At 40.5% G+C, this 25,166-nt stretch overlaps 1 protein-coding gene across 1 annotated transcript in view; it reads right to left on the bottom strand.

Annotated features, from left to right (window-relative positions):
• Positions 1-721: 721 nt before the first annotated feature.
• The window catches only part of PAPPA2 (pappalysin 2), a 154,355-nt gene continuing 129,910 nt past the window's right edge, over positions 722-25,166 (bottom strand). Inside the window, exons 17-21 of the mRNA XM_018575089.1 lie at positions 18,248-18,380; positions 17,843-17,952; positions 12,653-12,724; positions 2,627-2,725; positions 722-1,169 (exon numbers count right to left, since the gene is read on the bottom strand). Coding sequence (XP_018430591.1) covers positions 1,020-1,169; positions 2,627-2,725; positions 12,653-12,724; positions 17,843-17,952; positions 18,248-18,380 — 564 coding nt within the window. The 3' untranslated portion in view covers positions 722-1,019. The remainder of the gene's footprint in view (positions 1,170-2,626; positions 2,726-12,652; positions 12,725-17,842; positions 17,953-18,247; positions 18,381-25,166) is intronic.

Below are 25,166 nucleotides of genomic sequence, written 5' to 3'. Positions count from 1 at the left end.
TGTCAAATTCAAGACACAAGTACACTGTTCAGGGTATTGCTCAGGCACAATTAACATTTCTAGATTCTGCCTATCACATAGCAAATCTTCACCTTTTTTAAATTTTAGTTCCACCTAAAAGAAGTACCCATTGAACTTTGAGAGTTCAGTTTGGTTTGGATGATGGCGGGTTCATTCACTGCCTTACATCTTGGAAATAATTTTTTTGTGTGTGGATCTGCACTCCAAAGTGCCCAACTTAGCTCACTTATATCACTGTTTTAACACCCCAGAAGGCCAACTCACTGGCCCTGTTGCAATGTCTATATAAATGACTAAAGCAAAATCTAGCCAGAAGAAAAACATAGCAGGTGTGGTGGAGCTGGGAACTCAGCAGTAGGAAACCCCTATTTGTGATTTAACCTCTCAGCATTAGCTCATCACCAAAGTAAAATCTAGTAAAGTACTGTGCTGAACTGTACTGTACTGTACTGAATGTGTTGCTTTACAACATCAAACCTGACAGAGATATTGCCTTTGTAGGAAATCACAAGATAAATCAGAAACTGAAGTTAAACCAACACCCAAGACAAAAATCAAACAAACCAATATATACGTGTAAACCATAAAGAATATTTACAGTAATACCCTGATATTTATTCATATATTATAATCTTATAAAATACATTTGACAGCAAATATTGGGACAAACATCTGCCTTTGGTTACTAAGCTTTAGTCTATATAGCACAGGCAGATCATGGAATGCTGTAAAGTGAAAAAGTGAATGGAGGCTTTCTAGAACTTCAGGCCAAATATGGTAGACATCAGAATGAAGGTCTGGATAATAAAATTCCCAGACACGGATGCAATTTTGTACAAATGTTCTATACTTCCACTTTGAATTTTCATTCAGAAAATCGACATTCTACAATGACATATCTCTTTAAGATATTCCATATCAAGAGGCCATTACTAGTCCCAGATGGTTTTGATGACGCTCACACAACTGTTGACCATGACATCTTCTACAGAGGTTCCTCAAGTAGTTGGTGGATTACGCATGTCCCCAAGTGCCTGTGGCGAAAGTCCAGCCCAATCCACTTTTTTAGATCTGTTCTCTTCTGCCACTGGGTCACGGCAAGTACACTCATCTTCCTCACATTCAGCTCCAAAAGGAACCACCTGACCCTTCAAAATGAGTATAGAGTTGTTGTCATTTCCCTGATAATTCATCTCTGTATATTATAGCTGTACAAGCAAAGGATGAATACAAAATGCCCATACACACATTTATACACAGGTAGTTATAGTTGGCAAAACTGTGAGTTTTTGTTGGTGATGCCAGAAATATGATGGCCGAGTCCCCATTCAGACTCCCCTGTGGTGTTTTACAGTGTCACTGAAACAGGAGTGGAGGGCAACTCTTCCAGTGACAACTGTCATTTTATCCAATGTTTTACTTCTTCTGTCTCCAGGGACACAGAAAGCAAACAAACTGAGGGTTTAACCATTCCCTACTCTATTCAAAATGTAAAAGAATGTTTATCTTTTTATTTAATGTGACACTAAACTCAGGAGTCTTACAAATGCATTCAAGTACATTAACTATTAACAAAAATGTATCTTATTTGTGAATCACTCAGCTGTAGATCCTCAAATCATTTGTGAATTCATGCAGGCACTGTCCTTCCTTCTGGAGGGTGGCTACTTTTGTTCCCCATGGTCCCAGTGTGTGTAGAGTAGCCACCATTCCAAGCTCACCCCCTTGGTGGACTACAATATCAATACAAAGTGCTAGACTGAACGTGAGATTGTAGTCCATCACAGGAGTGAGCTTGGAGCGGTGGCTACTCTACAACACACACAGGGACCGTGGGGAACAAAAGTAGCCACCCTCCAGAAGGAAGGACAGTGTCAGCACCAATTCAGAGATAATTTGAGGATCTACAGCTGAGTGATATACATGTAAGCTAAATTTTTGTTAATAGTTAAGGTACTTGAATGCATTTTTTACATTTAACTCTTGAGTTTAATACTTGGATTCAGAGCCCATTCACACCACATCCAGATCATCCCGAGACCAGACTAGATTGTTTACGGATCCAAAATGCATCCTGATGTATCCCTATGCCTTTTCTGGCCTCTGTTCACACCAGCGCAGTCCGTTCCAGACCAGACCAGAAAAATACTGCATGTCTCATTTTGTCTGGTCTGGTAAAAACGCAGCAAAACACAATGCACCACGTTCCAGATCTGGTCCGTAAAATGGTGTGAACCTAGCCTCAAGAATATTTTTAGTTGCTTCCAGTTCCGTTTTTATCTGCCGTTGATGAGGTAAAGCCACCTGCACCACGTGGTTGTGAGGATAATGTAAAAGTTAGCGCACTAGGTTTTTTTTAATATTTTCTTATTTTTCTTCTGGGTCAACAGAGTTCGAATATATTGATGTTGACCCACTGTATGTCACTCCTATAGGCTTATTATCTTACTATGTCAAGATAGCAAGTGTCATTTTTGTTACTGTTGATAAAAAGACATTCATTTTTTATCAGTTAAACTGCAATTTGAACGTGTAAAATTGTGTTCATGAACAGAGAGATCATTGTTTGGAAAGATATGTCTGGCTAGTTAAATTGTTTCCTTACCTTGTGTGAGGACAGGGTAGAGGCACAGCAGTCTCCTCCGTCATACTGACAATACGCGCGGTTATTAATTGTGTCACACCAGCCATCTGCTTGAAAGGGCTACACAGGAACACAGAGTCAGTCAACACAATACACAGAGGAAATCAATAGAACGTACATAACCTTTACAGCTTTGACTCGGAGGGTATAGAGAGAACAATATTTTTTTTTCTGGCTTGCAGAAAATTGCTCAGATGAAATGCTTTGTCTGTTAGATACATTTCCAATTTGTAGGTGGATAAATGTGAAACACTTTTAGCAGACTAAGAACTGTAGCATTTGCTATGTCGGCTTCCATTAAAAAATGGAATAGAATACAGCCTACATATTGTGACAGACAATAGACAGAACCAGAGTAGAATGTGGAACGGGTGCTAATGGCATGATTGTGAATACCAGTTAAATCAACTTGTTCCTGAGAACTAAAAATGGATAATATTGTGTTTCCAGGGTCTCTCAATCATCTTTACTTTTCTTTCCTTTTCCATCCTATCATTTCCTTGCTGCCAACAGGTTCCTTTCCCATATCTTTTCCACTCTGTCATTACCTTCCTTACCTTGCCTTTCCTTTCCCACCCTATCATTACCTTTCCTGCTTCACCTTTATCTCCTATGCGTTTTCTAATCAAACATTTTCCTATCACATTCCTTTTTTCATCCTCTTATTTTCTTTCCTGTAGTCACTCTCACCCATTTTTGCCACGCTACAATTTACTTTCCTTCCCTATCCTTTCCCATGCCCCACCATTTTTATTCCCTGTCACTTGATCCACAAAGAATGTGAAGTATTTAAAAATAAGTAAATATTTAAGCTTTTTTTTTTTTACAGAGTAATGTACAACGCCAGTACAGTGACTCAATAATACATATTACACAATATATTAATAACTGACAATTTACAGGAAAACATTAGTTTCAAATCTTGGTGGGAGAGGACATTAGGAGCTCTTTTAGAAATATGAGTGATTGTCACATTATACTATAGATAATGTATCATTATAATTAACTGATGGGTAAACAAAAAAAATGAAGTCATTATTTGCACAAATGTAAATGGTAATTAGTACCGTTTATTTCTTCATTAATTTCCATACCATGCACTGTAACTTCCTACCATTGCCAAAGGCAGAAACAGATGTACTGCTGTCAACCCTTTCCCCCACTCCACGTGTGTTAACATTGTGGGGGCCTTGGTTCCTTGTTTCCAGTTGAAGGAAAACAGTTGCAAAACTCTTTGGATCTACCTAATTTAAATGACTCCTAAAATCTGATATGATTTTCATTAAACTAATAATAAACCAACACAAACAGCACACAAAAACAGTAACATTGTTGCATCTTCATTAGGAAATGTATTTAAACAGTCAAGATCCCTGCTGAAAAAAAATTGTGAACCCTTTACAATAGCTGCAGCCCCTGGGCCTCTCTGATGCCCTGCAGGCTGGGCTGCTGTAATGGCAATGCCGTTCCCCAGGCAGCACGGAGGCGGTCAGCGATGTTGGCAGCAGCACGTTTCTCCTCCCAGAAGCTGCTGTGGTTTCTCCTTCCACCTTGTATATTGTAGGCACTACAGGAGGCAGGCTGCAGTGAATGGACAAAGTGGGTCAGATGGTAGCAGGGGCATAGCGTGGGAGGGGGACATAGGGCAGTTCGGGTCTCTCTCTCTATCTCCCCCAGGATTGTGGGGGATGCAGGAGGAACCAGTGTGAGTGTTGCATTTTTTTAATCACCCTTAATGTCCCTCTCTCTATGCAGTGTGCAGCCCCTCAATCTGTGCTATGCACCACCCATGCTCCGGTGCCTGTGGTATGCACGACTACCCCCATACCTAATGCATTGGAGCGGGGGGAAAGGTGCAAGTAGCTGGCCTAAGGAGCTAAACAGTATAGCATTGGTCCTGTCTGCAGGGCCCAATAATGGCTGTCCAGTGCAGTGATGGTGATGTAGGTGTGTCTGGGTCGGGAAGTTGTGATGGAGGCAGGAGGGTTGTGGGGGTCCTTAAGCAGAATCTTTCCCAGGGCCCAATTAATATTAAAGATGGCCCTACAATTGCCCTGTAAAAAGGCTGCACCGCTCCCCTCATAATTGCACACGTAGTACTGCACAGTACAAGCAGTATCGCATATATGTGATACATACATGAAAGTGGCAGGCGGGGCGGGGAGGAGGCAGGGGAAGGGGTGAGGTGAGTGGGGGTTGAATCGCTGCAGCATGGGCCTCTGAGTTGTACTTACTCTCTGCGTCAAAAGTTGCCAGGCAGCCCCTGCTGCAGGTATTTCAGTTAAGTTATATTATCACTACTAGTGTAGTTTAAAGGCATACAACCAAGGCTGTAGCTACCATGGGGCGAGTGAGGCACTCGCCTCAGGCGCAGCTGAGATGGGGGCGTAGCCAGGGCCGAACTTGCTGCGCCCCCTCGCCCCTGTTGCCATGGCGAGCACAGGACACCATTGGCAACAGGGGCACCAGGTAGCCAACAAAGCCGCGACTCAGCAGGGAGAAGAGGAGCGGCACAGGCTCCCGCTTCTCCTCGGATCCCCGCTGCTCTCCCCCATCTGTATGGGCAGATGACTCTGCGTCCTCTTTTTCTATTTCAAAGGGGAAATGTCAGTAAAATTATAATGAAAACAAAAACACCACACACACACTCATGCACACATATTATTAGACATGTGCAAAGACTACAAATTAGTTTCGGACAAAATGAACGGAAACTAAAAATATTTTAATTAGTTTTGTCAAACAAAACACATTTTTATGCTATTTTGGATTTGGCCACCAGCGCATTCTGGAGGTGGGGCGCATGACATCACATACCGCACACGTCTGTTGGGGGCATCATTTTCTGTTGTTGCCTCGGGCGCAAAAGGAGCTAGCTACGGCTCTGCATACAACGTTTGTTATTTTTGTCAAGAGTGATTTGTCTATGTGAACCATGCCCTACATTTATGAGATGCAAGTTGAAAAAAACCTCAAAAGGATTTCTAAATGCACACATTCATCAAGGCACATTAAGAAAAACTGTCTACAACTGGTGAACATACAGTACCACTGCTTTCCTTTTACGAGGAGAAATTCTTTAAAGGGTTGATGAAGATATTTAAATTGGCACTGCATAAGCATAGATAAAATATATTTCCAGCATGCCTTGAATATTTAAAGTAAAGTTAAAATTTTTATTCAAACATCAAAGCGATCACATCACAAATTTTACAGGACTATTCACAAAAGGGTGAAGAGTTTGGAGAAGGCAGGGAAAGTTAACTATCTAAAACAACATAGCTGAACTGGAAAGTGAACTGAATTGGAGAATTTTTCCAAATCACCTACTTGGACTAGATTGTTCAATTCTCCTGCCTTCTCTAAACTCTTCACCCTTTTGTGAATAACCCAGTTAATGTTTCAGCTTCCCCCACAACCCTTTCTGCAGACTCTCGTACTCAGGCATTCTGCAAAGATCACTGCAAAACTTCAACCAGCAGTGATGAAATAGGTGAAAAATAAAGAACTTGCAAAAATCTCTAGAATTTGTCAAGCTTTCTGTTCATGTGTATACTATGAGAACATCAGTGAACAGCAAAGGGTTTTGTAGAAGGTCACCAAGAAGGTAATTGTTGGTCTCCAAAAAAACCATTGCTGCGTGTCCTAAGTTTGGTGAAGATCAGCTAAATGCTTAAAAATGCTTCTAGAACAATGGTTTGTGGAAAGATGTAGCAAAGATTGAACTTTGAAGCAGACACATGCAATGCCGTGATTAGAATCTAAAATTGAACCACAAACCAACTTATCTCAACTGTGAAGCATGGTAGAGGGTACATAATGCTTTTTGGTAGCTTTGCTGCCAAAAGGCCTGGACTATAGCACCCGTTTACATAAATAATAATACTAAAATCACAAATGCAGCAAATAATTTTACAAGAGAACATCAGGGTGGTGGTCAGTCAACCTCAATCTTAATAAGAGTTGGGTGATACAACAAGACAATGACCCAAAACACAGCAGCACATCTAAAACAGAGCTACATAAACAAAAACAAATCTATAGTTTGGAATGGTCAAGTCAGTGTACAGATGATAACCAAATAACATGCGCTGTGGAATTAAGGGAAGAGAGCTGTTCACGCAAAGAATCCCTGTAACACTGATGAGCTGAGAAATAGAGAAATGGTTTACAATTCCTCAACTTTTGAGAACATCTGATAAGAAGCTACTGTATATTTTTGAGAGAGAAGCTCTTTCTTAGGTGCTACCACTAAATAAATGCAAAGGTTCACTTTTGCCAGTCTGGATTGTGAATGTTTAAAAATGTGTTTGATAAATACATGGTGAAATACAATTTTCTGTGTGTTACTGGTTTAACCAGGCTGTGATCATCTACTATTGAGACGTGACTGAACTTGAGACTACATTTTAGGAACCACTGAGGCATAAATCCAGGTAATTCCAAAAAAGATCCACAAACTTTTTCACACAAATGTATGCCTGCCCCCTCCACTGTTTTGTTATACAGTATATTTAGTTTCTATTCACCTTTATGAGACAATATAATAGAACAACATTGTTCTAGACAACAATACCAACAAACAACAGTACATTTTCCTGTACGTATTACATAACATACCATAAGGTTCGACCATACAGGGAAAGGGGGGCAGAGGAGGGGAGGAATACAGGTAGGTGACAGAAATGTTAGAGAATCAAGAAATCAGACACAAACTTAAAGTGCAGGTTTAAAAAATAAAAGGAGTTTGTTGAAAACAACGGTAAACATAAATGGCAAAAAACAATGCAGAGAGGCCAGATGCCAAAGCAGGTAGTCAGCCGTACCCAGGTCAGGGAACACTGAGAGTCAATGGAATGGAAACAAAAGCCAACAGGAGCACTGAGGAGAGTGGAGCCGTGAACATCAGTGGAAGGAACCCAAGAACGCTCCTCCGGACCATAGCCTTTCCAGTGGACCAGGTACTGGATTTGGCCCCTGACCCGACGAGAGTCGAGAATGCTACATATTTCATACCCCTCATGGTTGCCACCAGAAATGGTATGAGGAGGAGTGGTAGTGTAATGATTACACACTAGGGGCTTCAGGAGAATACATGACAAACATTGGAGATATGCATGCTAGAAGAGAGGTCAAGAGCATAGGCAACTAGGCACGTAGGAGAATACGGAAAAACCCAATAAAACGGGGTGCCAATTTTGGAGTAGGCACTCTGAGGTTGAGGTTACGGGCCAACAGCCACACCCTCTCCCCGACCTGGTAGGAAGCAACGGGTAGATGCCTATGATCTGCCTGTATCTTTTGGCGCTGCATAGAGGCATGAAGGGAACTCTCAATCTGCACCCAAGAGGAATGGAGCTCCCGAATGTGATCCTCCAAAGCTGGAATGTTCTGAGGTGTAAAAGATTTGGGTAACACAGATGGCTGAAACCCATAGTTAGCCATGAAGGGGGACATTTGGGGGAATTAGTTGATAGCATTGTTTTTAGCAAACTCTGCCCAGGGTAGAAGATCAGCCCAATTGTCATGATGGTCCGAGACATAGCAGCTGAGGAATTGTTCCAGGACTAGGTTGAATCGCTCAGCTGTGCCATGGAATTGTGGATGATAGGCCAAGGAGAAGGAGAGTCGAATTCCCAACTTAGTGCAAAAGGCCTGCCAGAACCTAGATACAAACAGGCTACCCCAGTCGGGGATTATCTCCTTAGGTATAACATGTAAACAGAAGACCTCCCTGGCAAACACTGAGGCAAGCTTCTAAGCTGTGGGAAACTTCTTAAATGGTATGCAATGGCACATTTTGGAAAAATTATGGAAAAACATTTTGGAAAAACAAACAGTGTCCAAGACACTGCAAACAAGCCAATGCTGCAAGCAACTGGACAAGGAAGGATAAGAAACCCTGACAAGAAGTTCCTGCAGTCTGCTTCCACTAGTAAAGCTGTGTTCAGGGGTATCGAGAGTAGAAGGTTTTCATCAGAGTCTTACTTGGTTTTATCTCCCTTTCTATAGATAAGTCCTAGAAGAATGTTAAGTTTCATGCTGAAGTGAGATGTGACTTTAAAAAGTGTAGCCAGGTTGCCCATTTGTTATAATATTTATAATGTATGTCCTTGAAAATATGAGTTAATTCTTCCATCAGTGTTATTTGCTTGATTTTAACTAACCATTCCATAACTGCAATGGGGAGAGGAACCTCCAGTGCTTCGGTATAAGATATTTAATGGCATTCAAAAGGTGCCATTGTAGTAGCATGCAGCAAGTGAATCAATGTCAGTGTCACCTGGAAGGTTGGATCCCACAAAGCTGGTACGTGCTGTCCAGAAGGGCTTTATTAGTTTCCAGTGTTTTAGATGTACCTGTACTATACTCATTCAGGACACTTATTAGCCTGCTTGCTACCCTCCTCCTCCTCTGCTCTTCTCCGACTGCCTGTCTGCCTTCCAATGCTAAGTGAGAAAGTCCTGTTAAAGTTCCAAGTGTGTCTGGGGGGCTAAGGACTTCACTTCCAAATGACAGCATTTGGGTCAGGTATGCACTTTGCTTGGCTACAGCAGGTGAACAGGAGAACTGGTTCACTTGAAAATTGAAATGTTCCTGGTTTTGTACACAGCCAAAGAGTCATATAATTTATTTATTGTCTTGCTGTAATATATCAACCACAGTACCGTGAATATGCAGCACTGCAAAATATATCAATGCAGAGAAACTGTTCAGAAATCAAAGATTGTAAACAAGCAAATGATGTCTGAACAGAAATTGTATTAGCTGAAGTTAATATGACACATTTGTATGCAGCTCACGTTAGATCTTCTGCATCAGAACAAGACAATTCTGCTTCAGGCTACAGATGCAAAAAAATATGGTTGTACCAGCAAGAGCAACAGCAGTTTCCACACAAAAAAAAGTTATAACCAGCTTTACAAATTAAATATGTATACCAAAAGCTACAGCATATTAATGGGGAATTACAACCCAAACACCAGTTGCTAGTGTTAAAAAGCAAGCCCTGCAAAAGTGGCAATATGTTTCTATGTTCTATGCAATATGCTGCCTTCTATACTAAATTGCAGATACAGACATGTGGCTCCTTTTACCTGCCATGTAACCAAAGCCTAAGAAATACAACAGTGGCAGCATGATCCCTTTGCCACCTTTGTGCACCTCATTACAATATATGTTCATGAGATATCTAATTACAACTCTGGTGAGAGAGAAAGAGCTCTAACAACTACATATCCTACCTATAGGTCACAATATATTTTGATGTCCCCAAATTATCAAAAATGTTGTTAATTTGACAGAATTCACAATTTTCAGGTTCCAAAACAAAAGAAATGTATAGATGGGATCCCAAAAGTATGTAGACACACATCCTAATTACAAAGTTAGGTGCACAAAGCCAGTTCCATAAAGACAGTTTGACCAATTTGGGGTTGAATAACTTAATTAAACTGAACAGAGCCCTTACCATAACCCAACTGAACACCTTTGGGATGAATTGGAACATTGATTGTGAGCCAGGTCTTCTTGTCTAACGTCAGTACCTGACCTCACAAATGCTCATTTGGCTAAATGGGCACAAATTGCCCCAGAGCATTCCAGATCAGTTATAGCTACAAAGGGGAAGCAAAATCCTTATTAATGCCTATAGTTCAAGAAGCTCATAAAGGTTTGGTGGTACACTGTCCACAAGCTTTTGGTTATAGAGTGTCCACTTGGAAAAAATGGGCGCATACTGTATATAGTTTGGAAATCTTTATATGATTGAAAGTGATTAGTATTCTGTATCACTGCAACATTTCTTTTGAGATGGACATAAACAGGGGTGCCCTTTAATGTCTTTGTGTTGGGGCCCCATCACACATAGCTAAAGCCCTGGTTAGGAGTTAAGTTACCGGTTAACTTGAACCTGTACTTTGCTAATGTAGGGCAAAGCAAGAGATTAACTTAAACTTACTCTCTCCAACAACATATACTTACCTTCCTTTCGCTGTCCCACCGCTTCGCCACTGGAAGCAAGGGAAAGTCCTGTGTAAGCTACAAGCTTGCTCACTGGAGTTGTGGCTTACACAGGGCAATGAACTCATGGGTCAATCGGCACCAACTGGACCATCACTTTCATATTAAATGAGTCACATGCTCCTACGCATCGCAAGAACTAGGTATTTCTTTTGGCTCTCCATTTGGAGAAGTGAGGATTAAAGCAAACCTGTTGCTTTTCCCTGAATGGACAAGGAGCAAGGTTAGGGACTGGGTTGAGAGTTAGCAGTAAGGTTCATGTTGAGCGTTAGTGAATTTACAGTTCTTAGATCAAGGGGTATGGGTATTTTTATAGCTATGTCAAAGCCTCAAATGCACTGTATAATTAAGTGCTACATTGCCAACAAAACTTCCATCATGTACAATTTTTTGGCATAAAATCTATATGTGAGAAAAACGTTTGTGCCCATACTCAACATCTGTCCCAAAGCCAGCAAAGCACTAGCACATCTGTGCTTTATAAATGTAACACTTTTTTTCACAAAGCAGCAGTATGGCCGCAGTGAGTCCATACCCCTGCTTTTAAAATAAAAATCTTCCTATTGTCACAGCAAAACATATTATGTTAAGGGTAATATAAAAATGTACATCTGATGACAGGAAATGTACCAGCTAAAATACAGATGGTTAATCCCTATTTTGTGTGAAGATTCCTTGTGACTTGCCTGCTTTTATCAGTTACAAAACTGCTTCCTCAGAATCCATAAATAATGATGAGGCCTGGACAAGTGTGGGCACCCCAAGTCCCACTGCATGCCCTCAGCCCACCACAATTACTGCCTGGCATTTCAAACATAGTTAAAGGGAAGATGAGCGAGACATAAAGCTTCGTAATTACTGCTTAAAACATTTTAATGGGTCTCACATTTCCACACAAAAATTAAACATAAAGCAAGTAATATATGGCACTAGTCAAAAGCCAACGATTCTCCATACCAAAATTCTCACATAATGGGCCCTATTTTAACAGAATTTATATTCCTTTAAAATATTGTGAGAATTCACTGGAAAAAAGAAGGCTGTGTTTAATTTCTTTCTCAAAGATCATTCGATCTCTTTGCAGAAGTAAATCACTCTCTGCGGAGCAGATTCACCAGGCACTAATGAGAGATATCACACCCTGATTTGGAAATAAATTGCCACCGAAGTCATTGACACTTAGTAAATCCCAGAACATGTGCTTATAAAGCCGTCAGTTCAGCTGACATATGGCTTCGTACTTTGAAAGCTGTACCACTGCCAGAAAGTCTCGTCTTTGTCAGCACAGAGGATTTTTTTCATGTTCAGCAGCTTCAAGAGCAGAGAAAAACAAAGGCTTTGTGGTGATCTCATTTTGCCAGAATTAACAAAACATAAATCCAGCACAAAAAATATTAAAAAGAAATACACTCCTGAAGTCAGATAGGACACGTGTCGGCTTACATTGAAAAGAGAAAATATATAGATTTTACAAGCAGTTATTTTCCTGTTCCATTGGCATAAAAAAGTCTACAGAATTCTAATTATTGTCAACTCAAACCATGGGAGTTCTTATATCTTTGTGCGCATCCATGATATATAGCAGTTGGCACCTTTGAAGACTTCTAGCGTGTAGGCGACATACTTCTAGTATGTATCTGGTTGTCATACACATAAATAGAACTCCCATAATAACACCTATAAGCGTTTTCAGCAAGTACTCTGGATATATTAATTTATTTAAAGGGGACCTCAAGACAAACAGTTAAATACACAGTTGAAATTCATATACATGATTTGGGTGATCTGCCTTATTCAGATTCTGACATATCCTGTTCAGCCAATTTAATTCACATACTCTCATTTTGATTTGGGTGATCTGCTGTATTCAGATTCTGCCATATTCTGTTCAGCCAATTTAATGCATGCATAGACATGCAAAACTACAGTTAAAACATTGTCACTCAGTAGTTATGGTGGTCTTACCTCACAAGATGGAATGCAGTGCAATGTGGCAGGATTTGGGTACCATTTCAGTGTCCCTGTACACATAATACTCTGTTGAGGAAATTGACAAAATACATTTATCACAAAACACATAAACATAGAATGACCAGCATTTACACAGAATTACAAAGTCTACTTCGCTGGAATGTAAAAATGTAGGATCTTAGGAGGTTACATGTGTCCAGCCAAAGTTGGGATTACCAATGGTAATACCATAAAATGCAATTCGCCTTGAAAAGAGGAGGCAGTAGTAAATTTTTAATGAACGGAGCAGACAAGACAGATGAAGTTCAGTGCAGCTATATTCTCATGTCTAATAACTGTAGAAAATGATGCTTAGAATGCAAGGCGTGATCTTTGAGCTACTACAACAAAAGATCCAAACATTTGCTATTTTCCAAACAATTGCAGAAAACCATATACACTATTGTATTCCATTCCATCGGTCCATAACAGATTGCTTGATTTGTTTAGTCATGTGCTTTTAAGGCACAAGTATTTCAGACCTTATCTGTAGTTTCAGTGTTAAATGTCAGCATATTGGAAGAATAATTTCAACAACTAAGCTGCGTGCCAGTATGAGAGGGATTTCAAGCTCCATTCACCAAAAGCCAGAGAGCTGCATCTCTAAACCCTTGGAGAATAACAGAGGTCTAGAGATGCAGCTCACTGGCTTATGTAAACACAACCTAAGACAGGTGCACATGGACGTTCAGAAAAATGGCACCCAGCGTTTGGTTCTTGTGCACACCTAGTACCTCCAAGACGCCAGGGGCAAAAGGACATATGCACTCAACTAACTCAATATACATAAGCACCTAGCTAAATGCTTGCCTTTCATTTTGTCTTGGTAAGATACAGTAAATGTGTCCTGCAAAAGTCTGCTGGCTACAGTGCTCTGCTACTCACATCTACCTACACATCACATTGTTCCCCACCACTAGGACTGCATGTGACCACCAATTCAAGCATAGAAACCACAAGCGTTAAATGTCATTCACCATCTAGTGTACATAAGGTGTGCCGCCCCAATAGGGGCATAGAATATGAGATGCATAGCCTCAGTTAATATTAGCATTGTTATATAGGTTAGAATTTATATAGTGTGATTTGCCTAACTATTTTCTCATAGCTAAATTCATGTGTTATCCTATGCTGCCATCTAGTGGCCTTTTGTTGTAATGTACATGTTTTTCTGTGATTCTTTGTGATGTCTACGATGTATTTCCTCTCTGTATGTAGCCCCACCCTTCTTCCTGTGTGCAGTACTTCCTGTGTCATGGCCACAGTTGAAAGCCACATGTAACAAGGACACACAGGTAATCTGCACAGTACGGAGGAAAGGCATCATTTTCTGACCGCACAATACTATAACCGTTCAACTGCTGTTCCTATCATCTGCTGTAACCTGATGTTAAAGAATAAACACCTCTTTTGAATGAATCGGTATTGACGAGTTCAGCTATCTGACGAGGATTGTCCGCAGTGAGTATATCTGCTTATACAGGCCAGGCATAGAGGTCTCAGCAAGGGATATATTTCGCTATCACAACGATCGGAGTCAGAATATAAGGTATAAAGCAAGACAGTTATAAGATAGTGGGTGGATATGTACAGTATGTACAGTATGTAATGCTCATTTTTACAGATTGGTTGAGCAATGGTGCAATACTTATTTTGAAGAAGATGGGATGACCGCAGAAGTGGTAAGAGACTCACAGAACATACATGATGCTAAAGAAACAGATTGGACAACTATCACCATAAATAATTTCTGTAAGTAATTATTAAAGTAAACCTATGATAAAGGAATTATACAGTAGGTACAGCCATTCCTGACTTCCTTTTTAGAATGTTCTGAGCCACAGATTCTGAACAAACACAATCAAGTCATACAGATGAAATACATAAAATGCAGCTGTCTAACTTTCCAACTGATATGTATTTCTAACTGCCTATTCTCAAAGCGGAACTACAACCTCTTATCCCTTACAGCCACAGAAGGCGCCATCTTTCATGCAGTTGCCATGGTGCTGCACATGTGATCAGCTTTGACACCAGCCATATGAGGGCTTGAGAGTTTGGTTGAGGGCTGAAATAAGCACACTGGCAACCTTAACAGTTGGCATGCCTTAAAAATAAACTGTTTTGGGGGATGATAAATTGGTGGGAAAAGTTCCTCTGCGACACAGCACAGCCCTGTCTGCCAGGGCAGCAGACCTGATTTTTCTCTTCTGCAGTTCATTAACACTTACTGTTCTTTCTTCCCAGCCTTTGACTGGACAGTAAATAGAGAAGCAGTTGACTCATGAGCTCACCTTTCTGTCATTCATTTGTATCTTTTATATCTGTCTGGAGTTCAGCTTTAAGCCTGTGGTTCTATGTATTGAAGCAAGATGGTAATTGCCAAGCATGCCAGCTAGGCAACATGCATTTTCAGGAAAAAAAACAGGTCACCAACTTCACCCCCCAGGTTCCCTTTAAACGGTGTCCATTTTTGTACTTACAAGTTTCTAAAGTTTCTGGTTCTCATTAAAGCTGGTCATGCACAGCTGAAATTTCCTCCGATTTCTGTTGACATTATAGCTCCTGTATGGTTATGGTCTTAATATGCAGTGCTTCTTACTCCCAACTTGCCTGGCTGTAACCTGCATGGTGCACTTTTGATGTTTCCCTATACTCCATTTCAGCCAGACACAATGGACACAGCAGATCCATTATTTCATTAAGAACTATTGTTCTCTGGCAAGTCATACCGGGCTCTGCCTCTCTTTTCTGTCTTTCACATGATTTTAAATAGGATTTGACAGGCAGAAGTGGGTGAGAAGATGCTTCTCTATTACACATAATATAATCATGTTCTTTTAATATTAAACATGACTGCAGGGAGAAAAGTAGATTCTGAATGGGATTGCCAAAAGTCATATCCTGTAGGTATTAGCAATTAAGACAATACAGTATAATTGTTCAAATGAATATAGGAAAAAAACTTTATTTTTTGAGGGAAGTCAGCCAAATCATTCTAAAACTGTTTCCTATAGCCTCAACCTTGCTGGCACATGGAATTATGTTAGAAGTAACACTTATCAAAAAGTGTTATTAAACATTTTATATCCAATGACATACTATATAAAGCACGGGAGAGAGGGAGAGGGAATCTTTAAAGTATCTTATTAAAAGAGAAGCACCCACCCCAGACTCTTTCTCTGGAACTATAGCCCTTGAAGAGCTGTGATCAAGGCTTTTTAACAAAACATGTTAGCTGTCCTGACAATGTTACTTTCGGCTGTTTGTGCATTTTAACAATAAACGGAAATAAGAATCTTTTGTTGGACTCTATCACATTTGTTTCACAGCCCTTGAAGAGCACTGGTCTCCTGCATAATTTTAGCCTATGTCACTATATTTGTTAATTGAATCCCTATATTCGGACTCCTAGTTTTTTTATGTCTTCTTTTTCCACCGGTAATACAACTCTAGTCTTACCCTTGTCTTTTTTCCGCTTGGATTTCTCTTAAAAATTGTCTTTATGATTTTTTCTCCAGAACGTATAACACAGCCAAGCAGCCCAAGATCATGCCTTCTAATACCCACTACTAGAGGTAGATGCTCAAATATGTTACGTGATCCTTTATTTTTCCTCAACTTCCATTTGTTTATTAAATTACCATCTTTCCCATCTTTTTAGCCTGTCTGTCTCTGCTTAATGGTATTACCCACTGAAATGGGACCAAGCTCAACTATGGGCAGTGACAGGTCATGCCTCCAAAGCCTTACACTGAGCTGTTATTTACTCTATAACTCTAACAGTAACAGAGAATTCAGGTGAAAAACGGAACACATCCCCTGTCAGAGGCAACTAAAAACTACATTTGTACCCCCTAGGAGGTGATTGCCATAATGTGCTAGTATGCACCATATATTAGCACATTATGGCCAACTTACCTTGCAGGCGAACCCCTCCAGCGCATGAATGTAAGCCCTCTCCTCCGGCGCTGGCGGATCTTGATATGGTCTTCTTCCGAGTTCAGTGCCTTCAGCCTCTTAATTGGCCAGGTCAGGATGATGTAACTTCTGCATATGCCCATAGGAGATACTTAATTTCAGCACAGGACTGTGCCAAGCTTGTGCATATGCAGGCCTCAATGCACACAAATGTTGACAGGCAGGGGCACAGTAATTATGACAGAAGAGACATAAAGTGTCTCTTCTGTTATAAACTCTCCAATTCTCCCCATCAGCACTTTTTTTTAAACTTTACTTCCACTTTAAAAGTGGAGATTCAGATTCTTAAACATTTAAATTCCTTACTTTTAAAGACACCTATTTTTGGACAGATTGTACTATGATCCAATGTCTGTGGGTGCTGTGCATGGTCATGTTCAGGTAGAACAATCTATTTAGCAGTTAGGAAAACCTTTTCCAATTGCTATTGCTCCTCCATGTGTTAAGCTGGCTCCACTATTGCAACTACTTACAAACTGAACTAACAACTTTATAAAGTATTTATATACCCCAAACGGTAATTTATTTTAACAGTAAAAGTTACATTTACCATGTCAAGCCTTTTTAACTAGGTGCCTGATAAGTGCAAATACCTGTTTATCATGCCAGCATAGACCTTGTCTTCTGGCTTCCCTTGAGCAAGTGGCAGTCCTAACCATAGACTTCTATTGCTGTGGTAGAGTTGTCAGTCTTCCCTATGCAATTCAGTTATAACATTAACGGCAGTGGCTGGATGCTGCAACGTTTACTCCACCCCCAGCCCTGGTGTGTACATTGGGAGACACAGGTATTGCGATAATATGAATGCTATAAAGATAATATTTTCATAGTTTTGCAGTTTTTTGGTTAAACAAAAAGAGTGGTTTGTATTGTAATTGCCTACACTATCTACTTTAATAGAGTGCTCTGACAAGTGTCTTCTAAGAGAGCAGTCAGATCCTGCCTGCACTGATGTTCAGCTTCTTTGGTACATAGGAAGGGCTAAATTCACTCAAGCAACTGCAACATGCTGCCCTTCCTACAATATGGTTTTACCAAAAAGGCACTCTCTTGCTTCCAAGTGATATTAACAGTATAATTGTGATAGATTGTATTTCAATGAATTCTCAAAATAAACAATGTATCCAAGCAGTACCTGTGCCAGTATATTTACGATCATCATACCTGCACTTTGGTAGGGTTCATCCAGTGCTCTACAGAATCAGGTGTCATGTTGTCTGGTAGGATCACTGGGTCATTGGGTGGATAGACACAGGAAGCTGTGCAGTTAGCTCCTATGGGCAGAAAACACCAAGAAACAGGTTGCATTGCAATGTGTTTTAGAAAGCAAAGCTGAAAAAAAGTGACAGGCAAACAACCATGATTCATATTTGCAAAGGCGTGCTATTCCCTGGTGTAAGCTCTGGCATCAACAACTACTTTGCCACCCATTTACTATGCTATTAAAATGATGTAGGCACACATTACTAACCATGAGTCAGCTCTCAAAAATTATCTTCAAAGGGTAATAATTATGAGGATGAGCTGAAAAAAAATATAAAATATGTTCTCTTTCAAAATATTCCTTACCAATCAATCGTCCATTCTCACACGTGTAGTGGATGTCATTGATTTCTGGCAGTGGAGGGCATGTCCCTGTAAGTCCCTCACAGAGGCTCAGTTTTTCTGTCCATGTCCCATCTTTACTACACACAGTAGTCACCTATAAATAAACATCCATGTTAACATCAACCAGTAGGTTATATCAGGTACATTCCAAAAAATAAAGCCCAGCAAACACACACACTTTTGTGAAATGAGCAGGATAAACTATCCATATCCTCGTTCAAAAACCTAGACATAGTCAGACAGTTTTTTGCTCACTGCTGTCTAGTCCACCAAAAAGGTATTCCTGCTTTACTTTGGATCCACAAATTTTAGAAAGCAAGTGTTATTAAGACAGTATTGTCCCTACAAAAAAATCATAAAGAAGCTCCCTGCAAAAGAACTAGTATTATACTTGGTTGGTGCCATAGATCTTCCCACCTATCTCAGTGACATGGATCTTCCCTCTACAGTTACCTCTCTCAGAGACATGGATTTTCCCTCTATACTTATCTCTCTCAGAGCCATGGATCTTCCCTTCATACCTACCTCTCTCACTGCAATGGATCTTCCCTCTTTTCAGGGGCACCTGAAGAAAAAACGCCACATCCAACACATTTAGTGCTGTGTTGGATATCTGGTCCCTTCCTTTACTGGCATAGAAGCCAGCAGAAGAAACCACTCTTTCCTTCAGTCCCTATTTCACTACAGGACACAGTGGTGATGTAGGGGCTGGCGGATTAAACCAGGGAGCGCAGAGGAGGTCCAGGCGTCCTACACAACTGGAAGATAAAAGATCCTGAAAATTCTAAATGAGACTTGGACCACGTAAAAAAAAAACACCTGCCTTTTGTGCAAAGGTGTGAATAGGCCCTTATGGTGAAATTCCAACAAAAAAATACAATTTACAGTCTAACTCCAGCCAAGTTATTTTGTTTTCGTTTTTGACAGCGTTGGGAAGGGTCAAAACGCCTGCTAGGTTTCTATTTGCAGTCAGTGTTCCCATTGGAGAGATTTTTCACTACTGTCCGGACAAGAAGTTATTTTTTTTTCCAATAAAATGGTGAAGTGTTAGAGCCTCTGTAAGGTTTAAATGATCTGTGTGTTCCTGTCCAAGTGACAACCATTCCTCCTGTTTCTTGTCCTGCTGTTACAGGGACAGAAAATTAAGTGAAATGTCCCAAATTGGGTCACAAGCAGCAGTAAACACTTGGCAGTCTATCAAAAACTAAAAAAAATTAAAAATAACTAGAGTTGGGCTTTAATGTGGTGATATTATTATTTAATTCCTTCTAGTATATACTGCATGTACCTGAATGCAATCTTTATATTTAATATACAAAATTATACTAGAAACCAGGCTGATAGTAGGAATGTCAGAAAATCAGGCTCTACTGCACCACTGTGGTCATGGTAGCTGCATAGATATAGGCTCTAAATTAGCGGCTCACCCTCTGGTTATGTGATCTGTAAAGGGTGTAGAGAAAAAAACTACTAAAATGTTGATAGTTCACTCATATCTAGCAGAGGGAAGCACTTGGACATCATAAATTAAAAGAATAGTAAGCAATTGTATATGTATTACCATTTGTACGTATAAACAGTGTTTAGCAAAATTCTTTAATTAAAGCAATCCTGTACAGCTTTGCGTTCACAGTATATTATAAGTAATGAGCCCAGCGGTATATCACAATGTTACCATGTTGTCCATTCAGGGATATCATTTATGAAGCAGGATGCTAGAGGTTGCTCTGTATAAACATCAATATCATTTCACATAACTCTCAGCTGCCTTTTGATGACAGGATGATAAAACAGCACTAAATTATCCCACAGTTCAGATATGTCAGGCAGTGGTGACACTTGAGTGCTAAAACTGTTATATTAAAATCATATCGTTCTGAACACCTCCCTCCTGCTGTTATTAAGTGGTCCATGTCATGGGAATGCCATCAATGGATTTGAAAGTTGGATTGAAGAAGTATGTAGATCACATTCTTTGCTAGTCTCCCTCTGACCTTGATGGATACCCCCCCTCCCCTCCTTCTTTTTTACCAACATCTATTCCACGTCAATAGTATTTACCAATAATTTACATTTTCTGATTAAACCTGTCACCATTATAGCTATAAATCTCAGCTGTCACATTTTCTAAAAACTCTTTCCATACTCCTGCCAAGAGAAAATCAAACATAACAAGATTTTTCTTTTTAATTTCAGCAATATATTAGGTTTTTTAAAGAAATATGAGTATTCCGTGCTGCCACAAACCAACACCGTACTTTCTTAGGCAATAGATACCATTCGTTTTTCTTATCCAGAATGTGTTAATAAATATGTAGTTGCTTTTTAAAAATAAAAAACTTGTTATATTTGTGAATCTGAAGCGGGAAAAACTTACCTAAGCTGCTCCTAGCTAAACGTTTCAGGCACCTCCAGGTGTCATTGGGTTAATCCTCCTCCTTAGAGAGCCTAGATCTACCCCTTCATACCTTCATCACCATTGTGATAGATGACTTTTGTAGCAAAGAGTGACAATTAGAAGGCAGAGATGAGGTAACCCAATATTTAAATGCTAGTGGGCCCAGGGATTCAGGGGACTCAGGTTATTTCGCAGGAGGACTGGCCTTACATGCAGGCAGCACACAAGGATTAAAGTTGAACTGAAGCTAAAACTTTTTACACAACAGGAAGTCAGAGTAAATCCCTCCAAAGTGAGGAAATTTCTTTGGGGTCAGCAGGGCCACTAAAACTATTGTCCCCATTGGAAGAGCTCCCATCTAATACTGTTCTGGTGACAACCCAAATGTTGGGATTTTCATTCACTTCCACTTTCATTTATCACGTTCACCAGAACAGAGTGGGTGGATCTTCCTAACGGTGACACATACAGCAATAAAAACGTGACAGGTGTCCTCTCCACTCTAACCAAAACTAAACAAACGTTTTCCCTTCAGTTGCACTTGAAGGTGCCGGTTGTGCTATGCCTGAATCTGTTATATTTTTTTCATTTTAGGTTCACTTTAAGGGGAGCAATTATAGTAGGTCCATTTAAAGACAAAAGGTTGGGAAAAAGCTGAGAACAAAAGCAGAGTTACTACCCATAGCGACCAATTATTTTCTTCTTTTACTCCCGGAGAAAATAAATCAAGGAATCCAACTGATTGCAACGAGCAACAATTTGATTGTCTTCTCATATTCTTCATTGTTCAAATCTGTTTTTTTTTTCTCTAATATTTAGAGGATATCACTTTATTGCAAACAACTGTGCAGTAGAGAAGAGAAATGTTGCATCTTTCAAAATATTTCGTGTTTATTTAATGATTCAAGGGTATGTGTTTATATGAGAGTGACAGATCTAATCTAATTCAGTTAAGTACAAAGAAAAGTGTTTTTTTTTACTGTTTTAAAGCCGCCCTGAAAGGGGGTATTTCTTCCAGAGTAACAAAAGGATTACATCTAAAGTGTACCAAAACACAATAAAGACAGACTTTTATTGCAACCCTGCAGTCAAGATTTTAATTTGTCAACATCTCCTTCTAGAAACCTCCTTTGTGATCACAAGTATACAGAGCCTGAAGTATATTGGGACTGCAATTCCTATTATTCTGGGCAGGGAGCAACATATTTACTAGTTCAGATATACACACAGCCTCTAAAGGCTTCGATTATGAACAAGTCAGATGCAAGCAGCACCATCAGCGTATACATTAATACAGGGTCGGGGGCGCATGCGCGGCGTGCTGGATGGCTGACGTGCCCTAAGGCAGCTCCGTCACTCGCCAGTGTTACAGGGTCATTCTGTACAGGGAGACAGAGATGTGTGTAGGGTGATCATATAGCAGCCATTCCCTTTGCATGCATAGCTGTGTTTTGAAACAGAACTTCCAGAAACTTTTTCTCATCCTCTTAAAGAGTACAGAAACCCTAACAACAAACATCTCATTTGGTCCCCTTTGCTCTGTTTAACATTTTGGTATCACCCCCTCTAAAAAGTCGGTCACTCTGTCATGGACCGAAAGCCTGACAGTGTCAGGAAGGAGGAGGGGACCCGGTGGCATACCTCATCCTGCCGGGTGAACGTCCCCTCCTCTCTCTGCCGGCGTCCATCACCAAGATGGCCGCCGGCAGGCGTCAATCAGATGGCTGCGAATGCGCAATAAGACCATCGCGCATACACAAGGTGAGTCATGCGCGATGACGACACGGCGGGGTGTCATTCATTATGTCCTCCTGTGGCCCAAAACTCAGTATGTAGCAGGCTACTGCCTGCTATATGCTGGCAGCACAGAACTGCGCTGCGACCGGAAAAAACAATATTGTCGGGATGTACCCCGCCACCTGATTGACAGCTGACTCTGTCTCTCTAGAGACAGAGCCAGCTGTGCCTTCCCCCACCCCTGTCTGTTCCTCCAGTCAGAGCTGGAGGAATGGAGAGGGGAATGCCGGCGAGGAGCGGTGACTCACAGTCACCACTCTCTACAAGGAGAAGATCGGGAACTGAGTGATCAGCAGTATGTGATTGCTCAGTTCTCGATCTATAGAGACCACATTTGATAGCTTCAGTGTCACACGCCGCCTCTAATTATGAGGATGAGTATATTTCACTCTGTAATTCTCCTTTAAAGACTGGTAAGCTGCAACATCTTAATGTTTGTTATTGGATTTAAATTTACTTTACATGCACATATCCTTTCATTTATCTAATTAGGAACACAAAACACCTCTTTCTACTAACACTTGGAAGTAATGCAACAAAGAAATAAAATGAAAGCATTGATTGATAGTCTATTAGTATTTTGCCCTATTTTGAGCTCTCCTTTAAGCAGACCAAAATGTAAAACAGCATTATTGGAGATACTAATCACCTGTGCTAATTGATGTCGATGTAAAGATTGGCAGAGTGAAGTCAGCAAAGGGTGGGTGTTTAGCGAGACGGCTTAGCCAAGCAGCAGCGTTCAGCACTAATCTCTAGCACAGTTGTCAGATGTCAATAGGGCACAATAAGCCATGGACCGCAAATACACTTCAGGCCAGCATGCAAGGTTTATTAAAAACACTTTCACAACAGGATGCAGTTTCACTTTCTCAACCCAGAGACAAGAGATGTCCACAGGCCTCCATCCCTTTCTGTGACTCATCAATTTTTCATGGATTTTACTTCCATGGACGGAATGATCTAATGGCTTATGCTTAAACTTTTCTTTAGTTATGATGTAGATGTAAACTCTTATAAAAAAAACACCATTTAAATGGGTCTCCATTGGATTCCAAACACGTAGCTAAAAATCAATAAACTGCCAGAGGGAAACCTAGGCCACACATTGAAATGAGTTGAAGGCAGTTGTTTAATTGGCCCCATTATAATATTCTGTAGTTGTGCCTGTCAGAGCCCAGAAATACTACAGGCAACTGTGGATATGGTATTTTTTGTATTCTTTTCAGTCTGCATTTCAAGAACACCAGTGTGTTTTCTTATAAGAGACAACTGATCTTAAAGTGTATTATGCAGCCAGATTGGGATAACACCAACTTTATATTTGTAATAAGTTTAATTCACATTGCATAACTTAAAAAATATTCTAATAACTGCTGCTTACATGTACTTGCTTACAAGCCTTACCTGAGGGGGCTGTGGGAAGTTATGTTTACTCTAATTAATCCTGTCTGGCAGATGCTGGCAGATTTTATTGTCAGTTGTAAACTTGATTTGTACACTGTTTGTCCTAACAAAGGGTTAAAAACTTAAAAGCACTGTATGTTAATGAGAGGAGCTCAGTTTGCCCCTCAGTTTGACCTTACACTTTCACTTTTAAACTGCTCACAGTCGCCTGCAATCTGCACAAAGGCCTTCACCAAAGAAACATCTAAAGGGTAGGACACTTTTTTAAAAAATATTTCAACAGATATAGTGTGGGAGTTGAGAGATACTGACTGCTGACAGATCTTCCATAAACAAAAATGATTGTTTTGGCTTAACTTGCAAGTTTATGCACTGAGCAAACAGACTTGGCATCAACCTTATTCCCTGGAAACAATAGTGATCGCTCAAGAAAATCCATCCCAAAACAAACTGCCGAGGATGCAGTATGTCCAAAGGCATACCATCATTGTCCAATAAAACAGACATTCACTGGAGCAGGTGATGATCACCAAAAGATTTATGATTAAGACAAATAATGTGCTCACAACAGGACTAGAGGAGACACAATGAGAGACAGACAATGGTAGACTAAGGGGTCTATTCACGAAGCTGCCGAGGGCAGCCGAGTGAATGACCGATTTGAAGTGAAGTGAGCCGAACACTGTTCGGCTATTCACTTCAGGCTGGTACGGCTAATTTCAGCCGTACATCGGCTGAAATCAGCCGTACTTCGGCTTGCTTCGTGTGGCTTCGAGTTGGCAGGAACATGCTCAGCATGTTCGGCCGACCCGAAGTGCAGAAGGAGTTCGACTCAGCCGATCCAACATCTGGATCGGCTGAGCCGAACCTCCGGCAGGCTTCTCACTGCTGTTCGGGCTATTGTTAAAGATGCCGAACAGCAGTGAGTGTAGAAATCACTTTCTGCTGGCATTTATTTTTTTTCAATTTGAGGTGATTGTTTATGTCCTCTACAGAGAGATCCTAAAGGAACTGACTATCACAAACAATACCTGAATTGCTTTAAAATCTTGGCCATAAGTGATGACCATATACCAGTGACGTGCACTACCTCTGGTTCCGGGTGAGGCATTCCCCAGCCTAGCCCCAGCATGTTTGTTTTTGTTTTTTTGATAGGACAGCTTGGACCAATGGTGCTTTGCCATTGGTCCAAGCCATCCAAAGAGCTCACGCCTCTAAAAAAGAGTAGAGGCTGTGACAGCTCTTGCCTCAATAGTTAGGTTACACAAGCAGCGGGGAAGC

This window comes from Nanorana parkeri, unplaced genomic scaffold, assembly GCF_000935625.1.
Source record: "Nanorana parkeri isolate BGI_ZX_2015 unplaced genomic scaffold, ASM93562v1 scaffold52, whole genome shotgun sequence".
Lineage (NCBI taxonomy): Eukaryota > Metazoa > Chordata > Amphibia > Anura > Dicroglossidae > Nanorana > Nanorana parkeri.
This window is presented reverse-complemented; position numbering and strand designations above follow the sequence as displayed.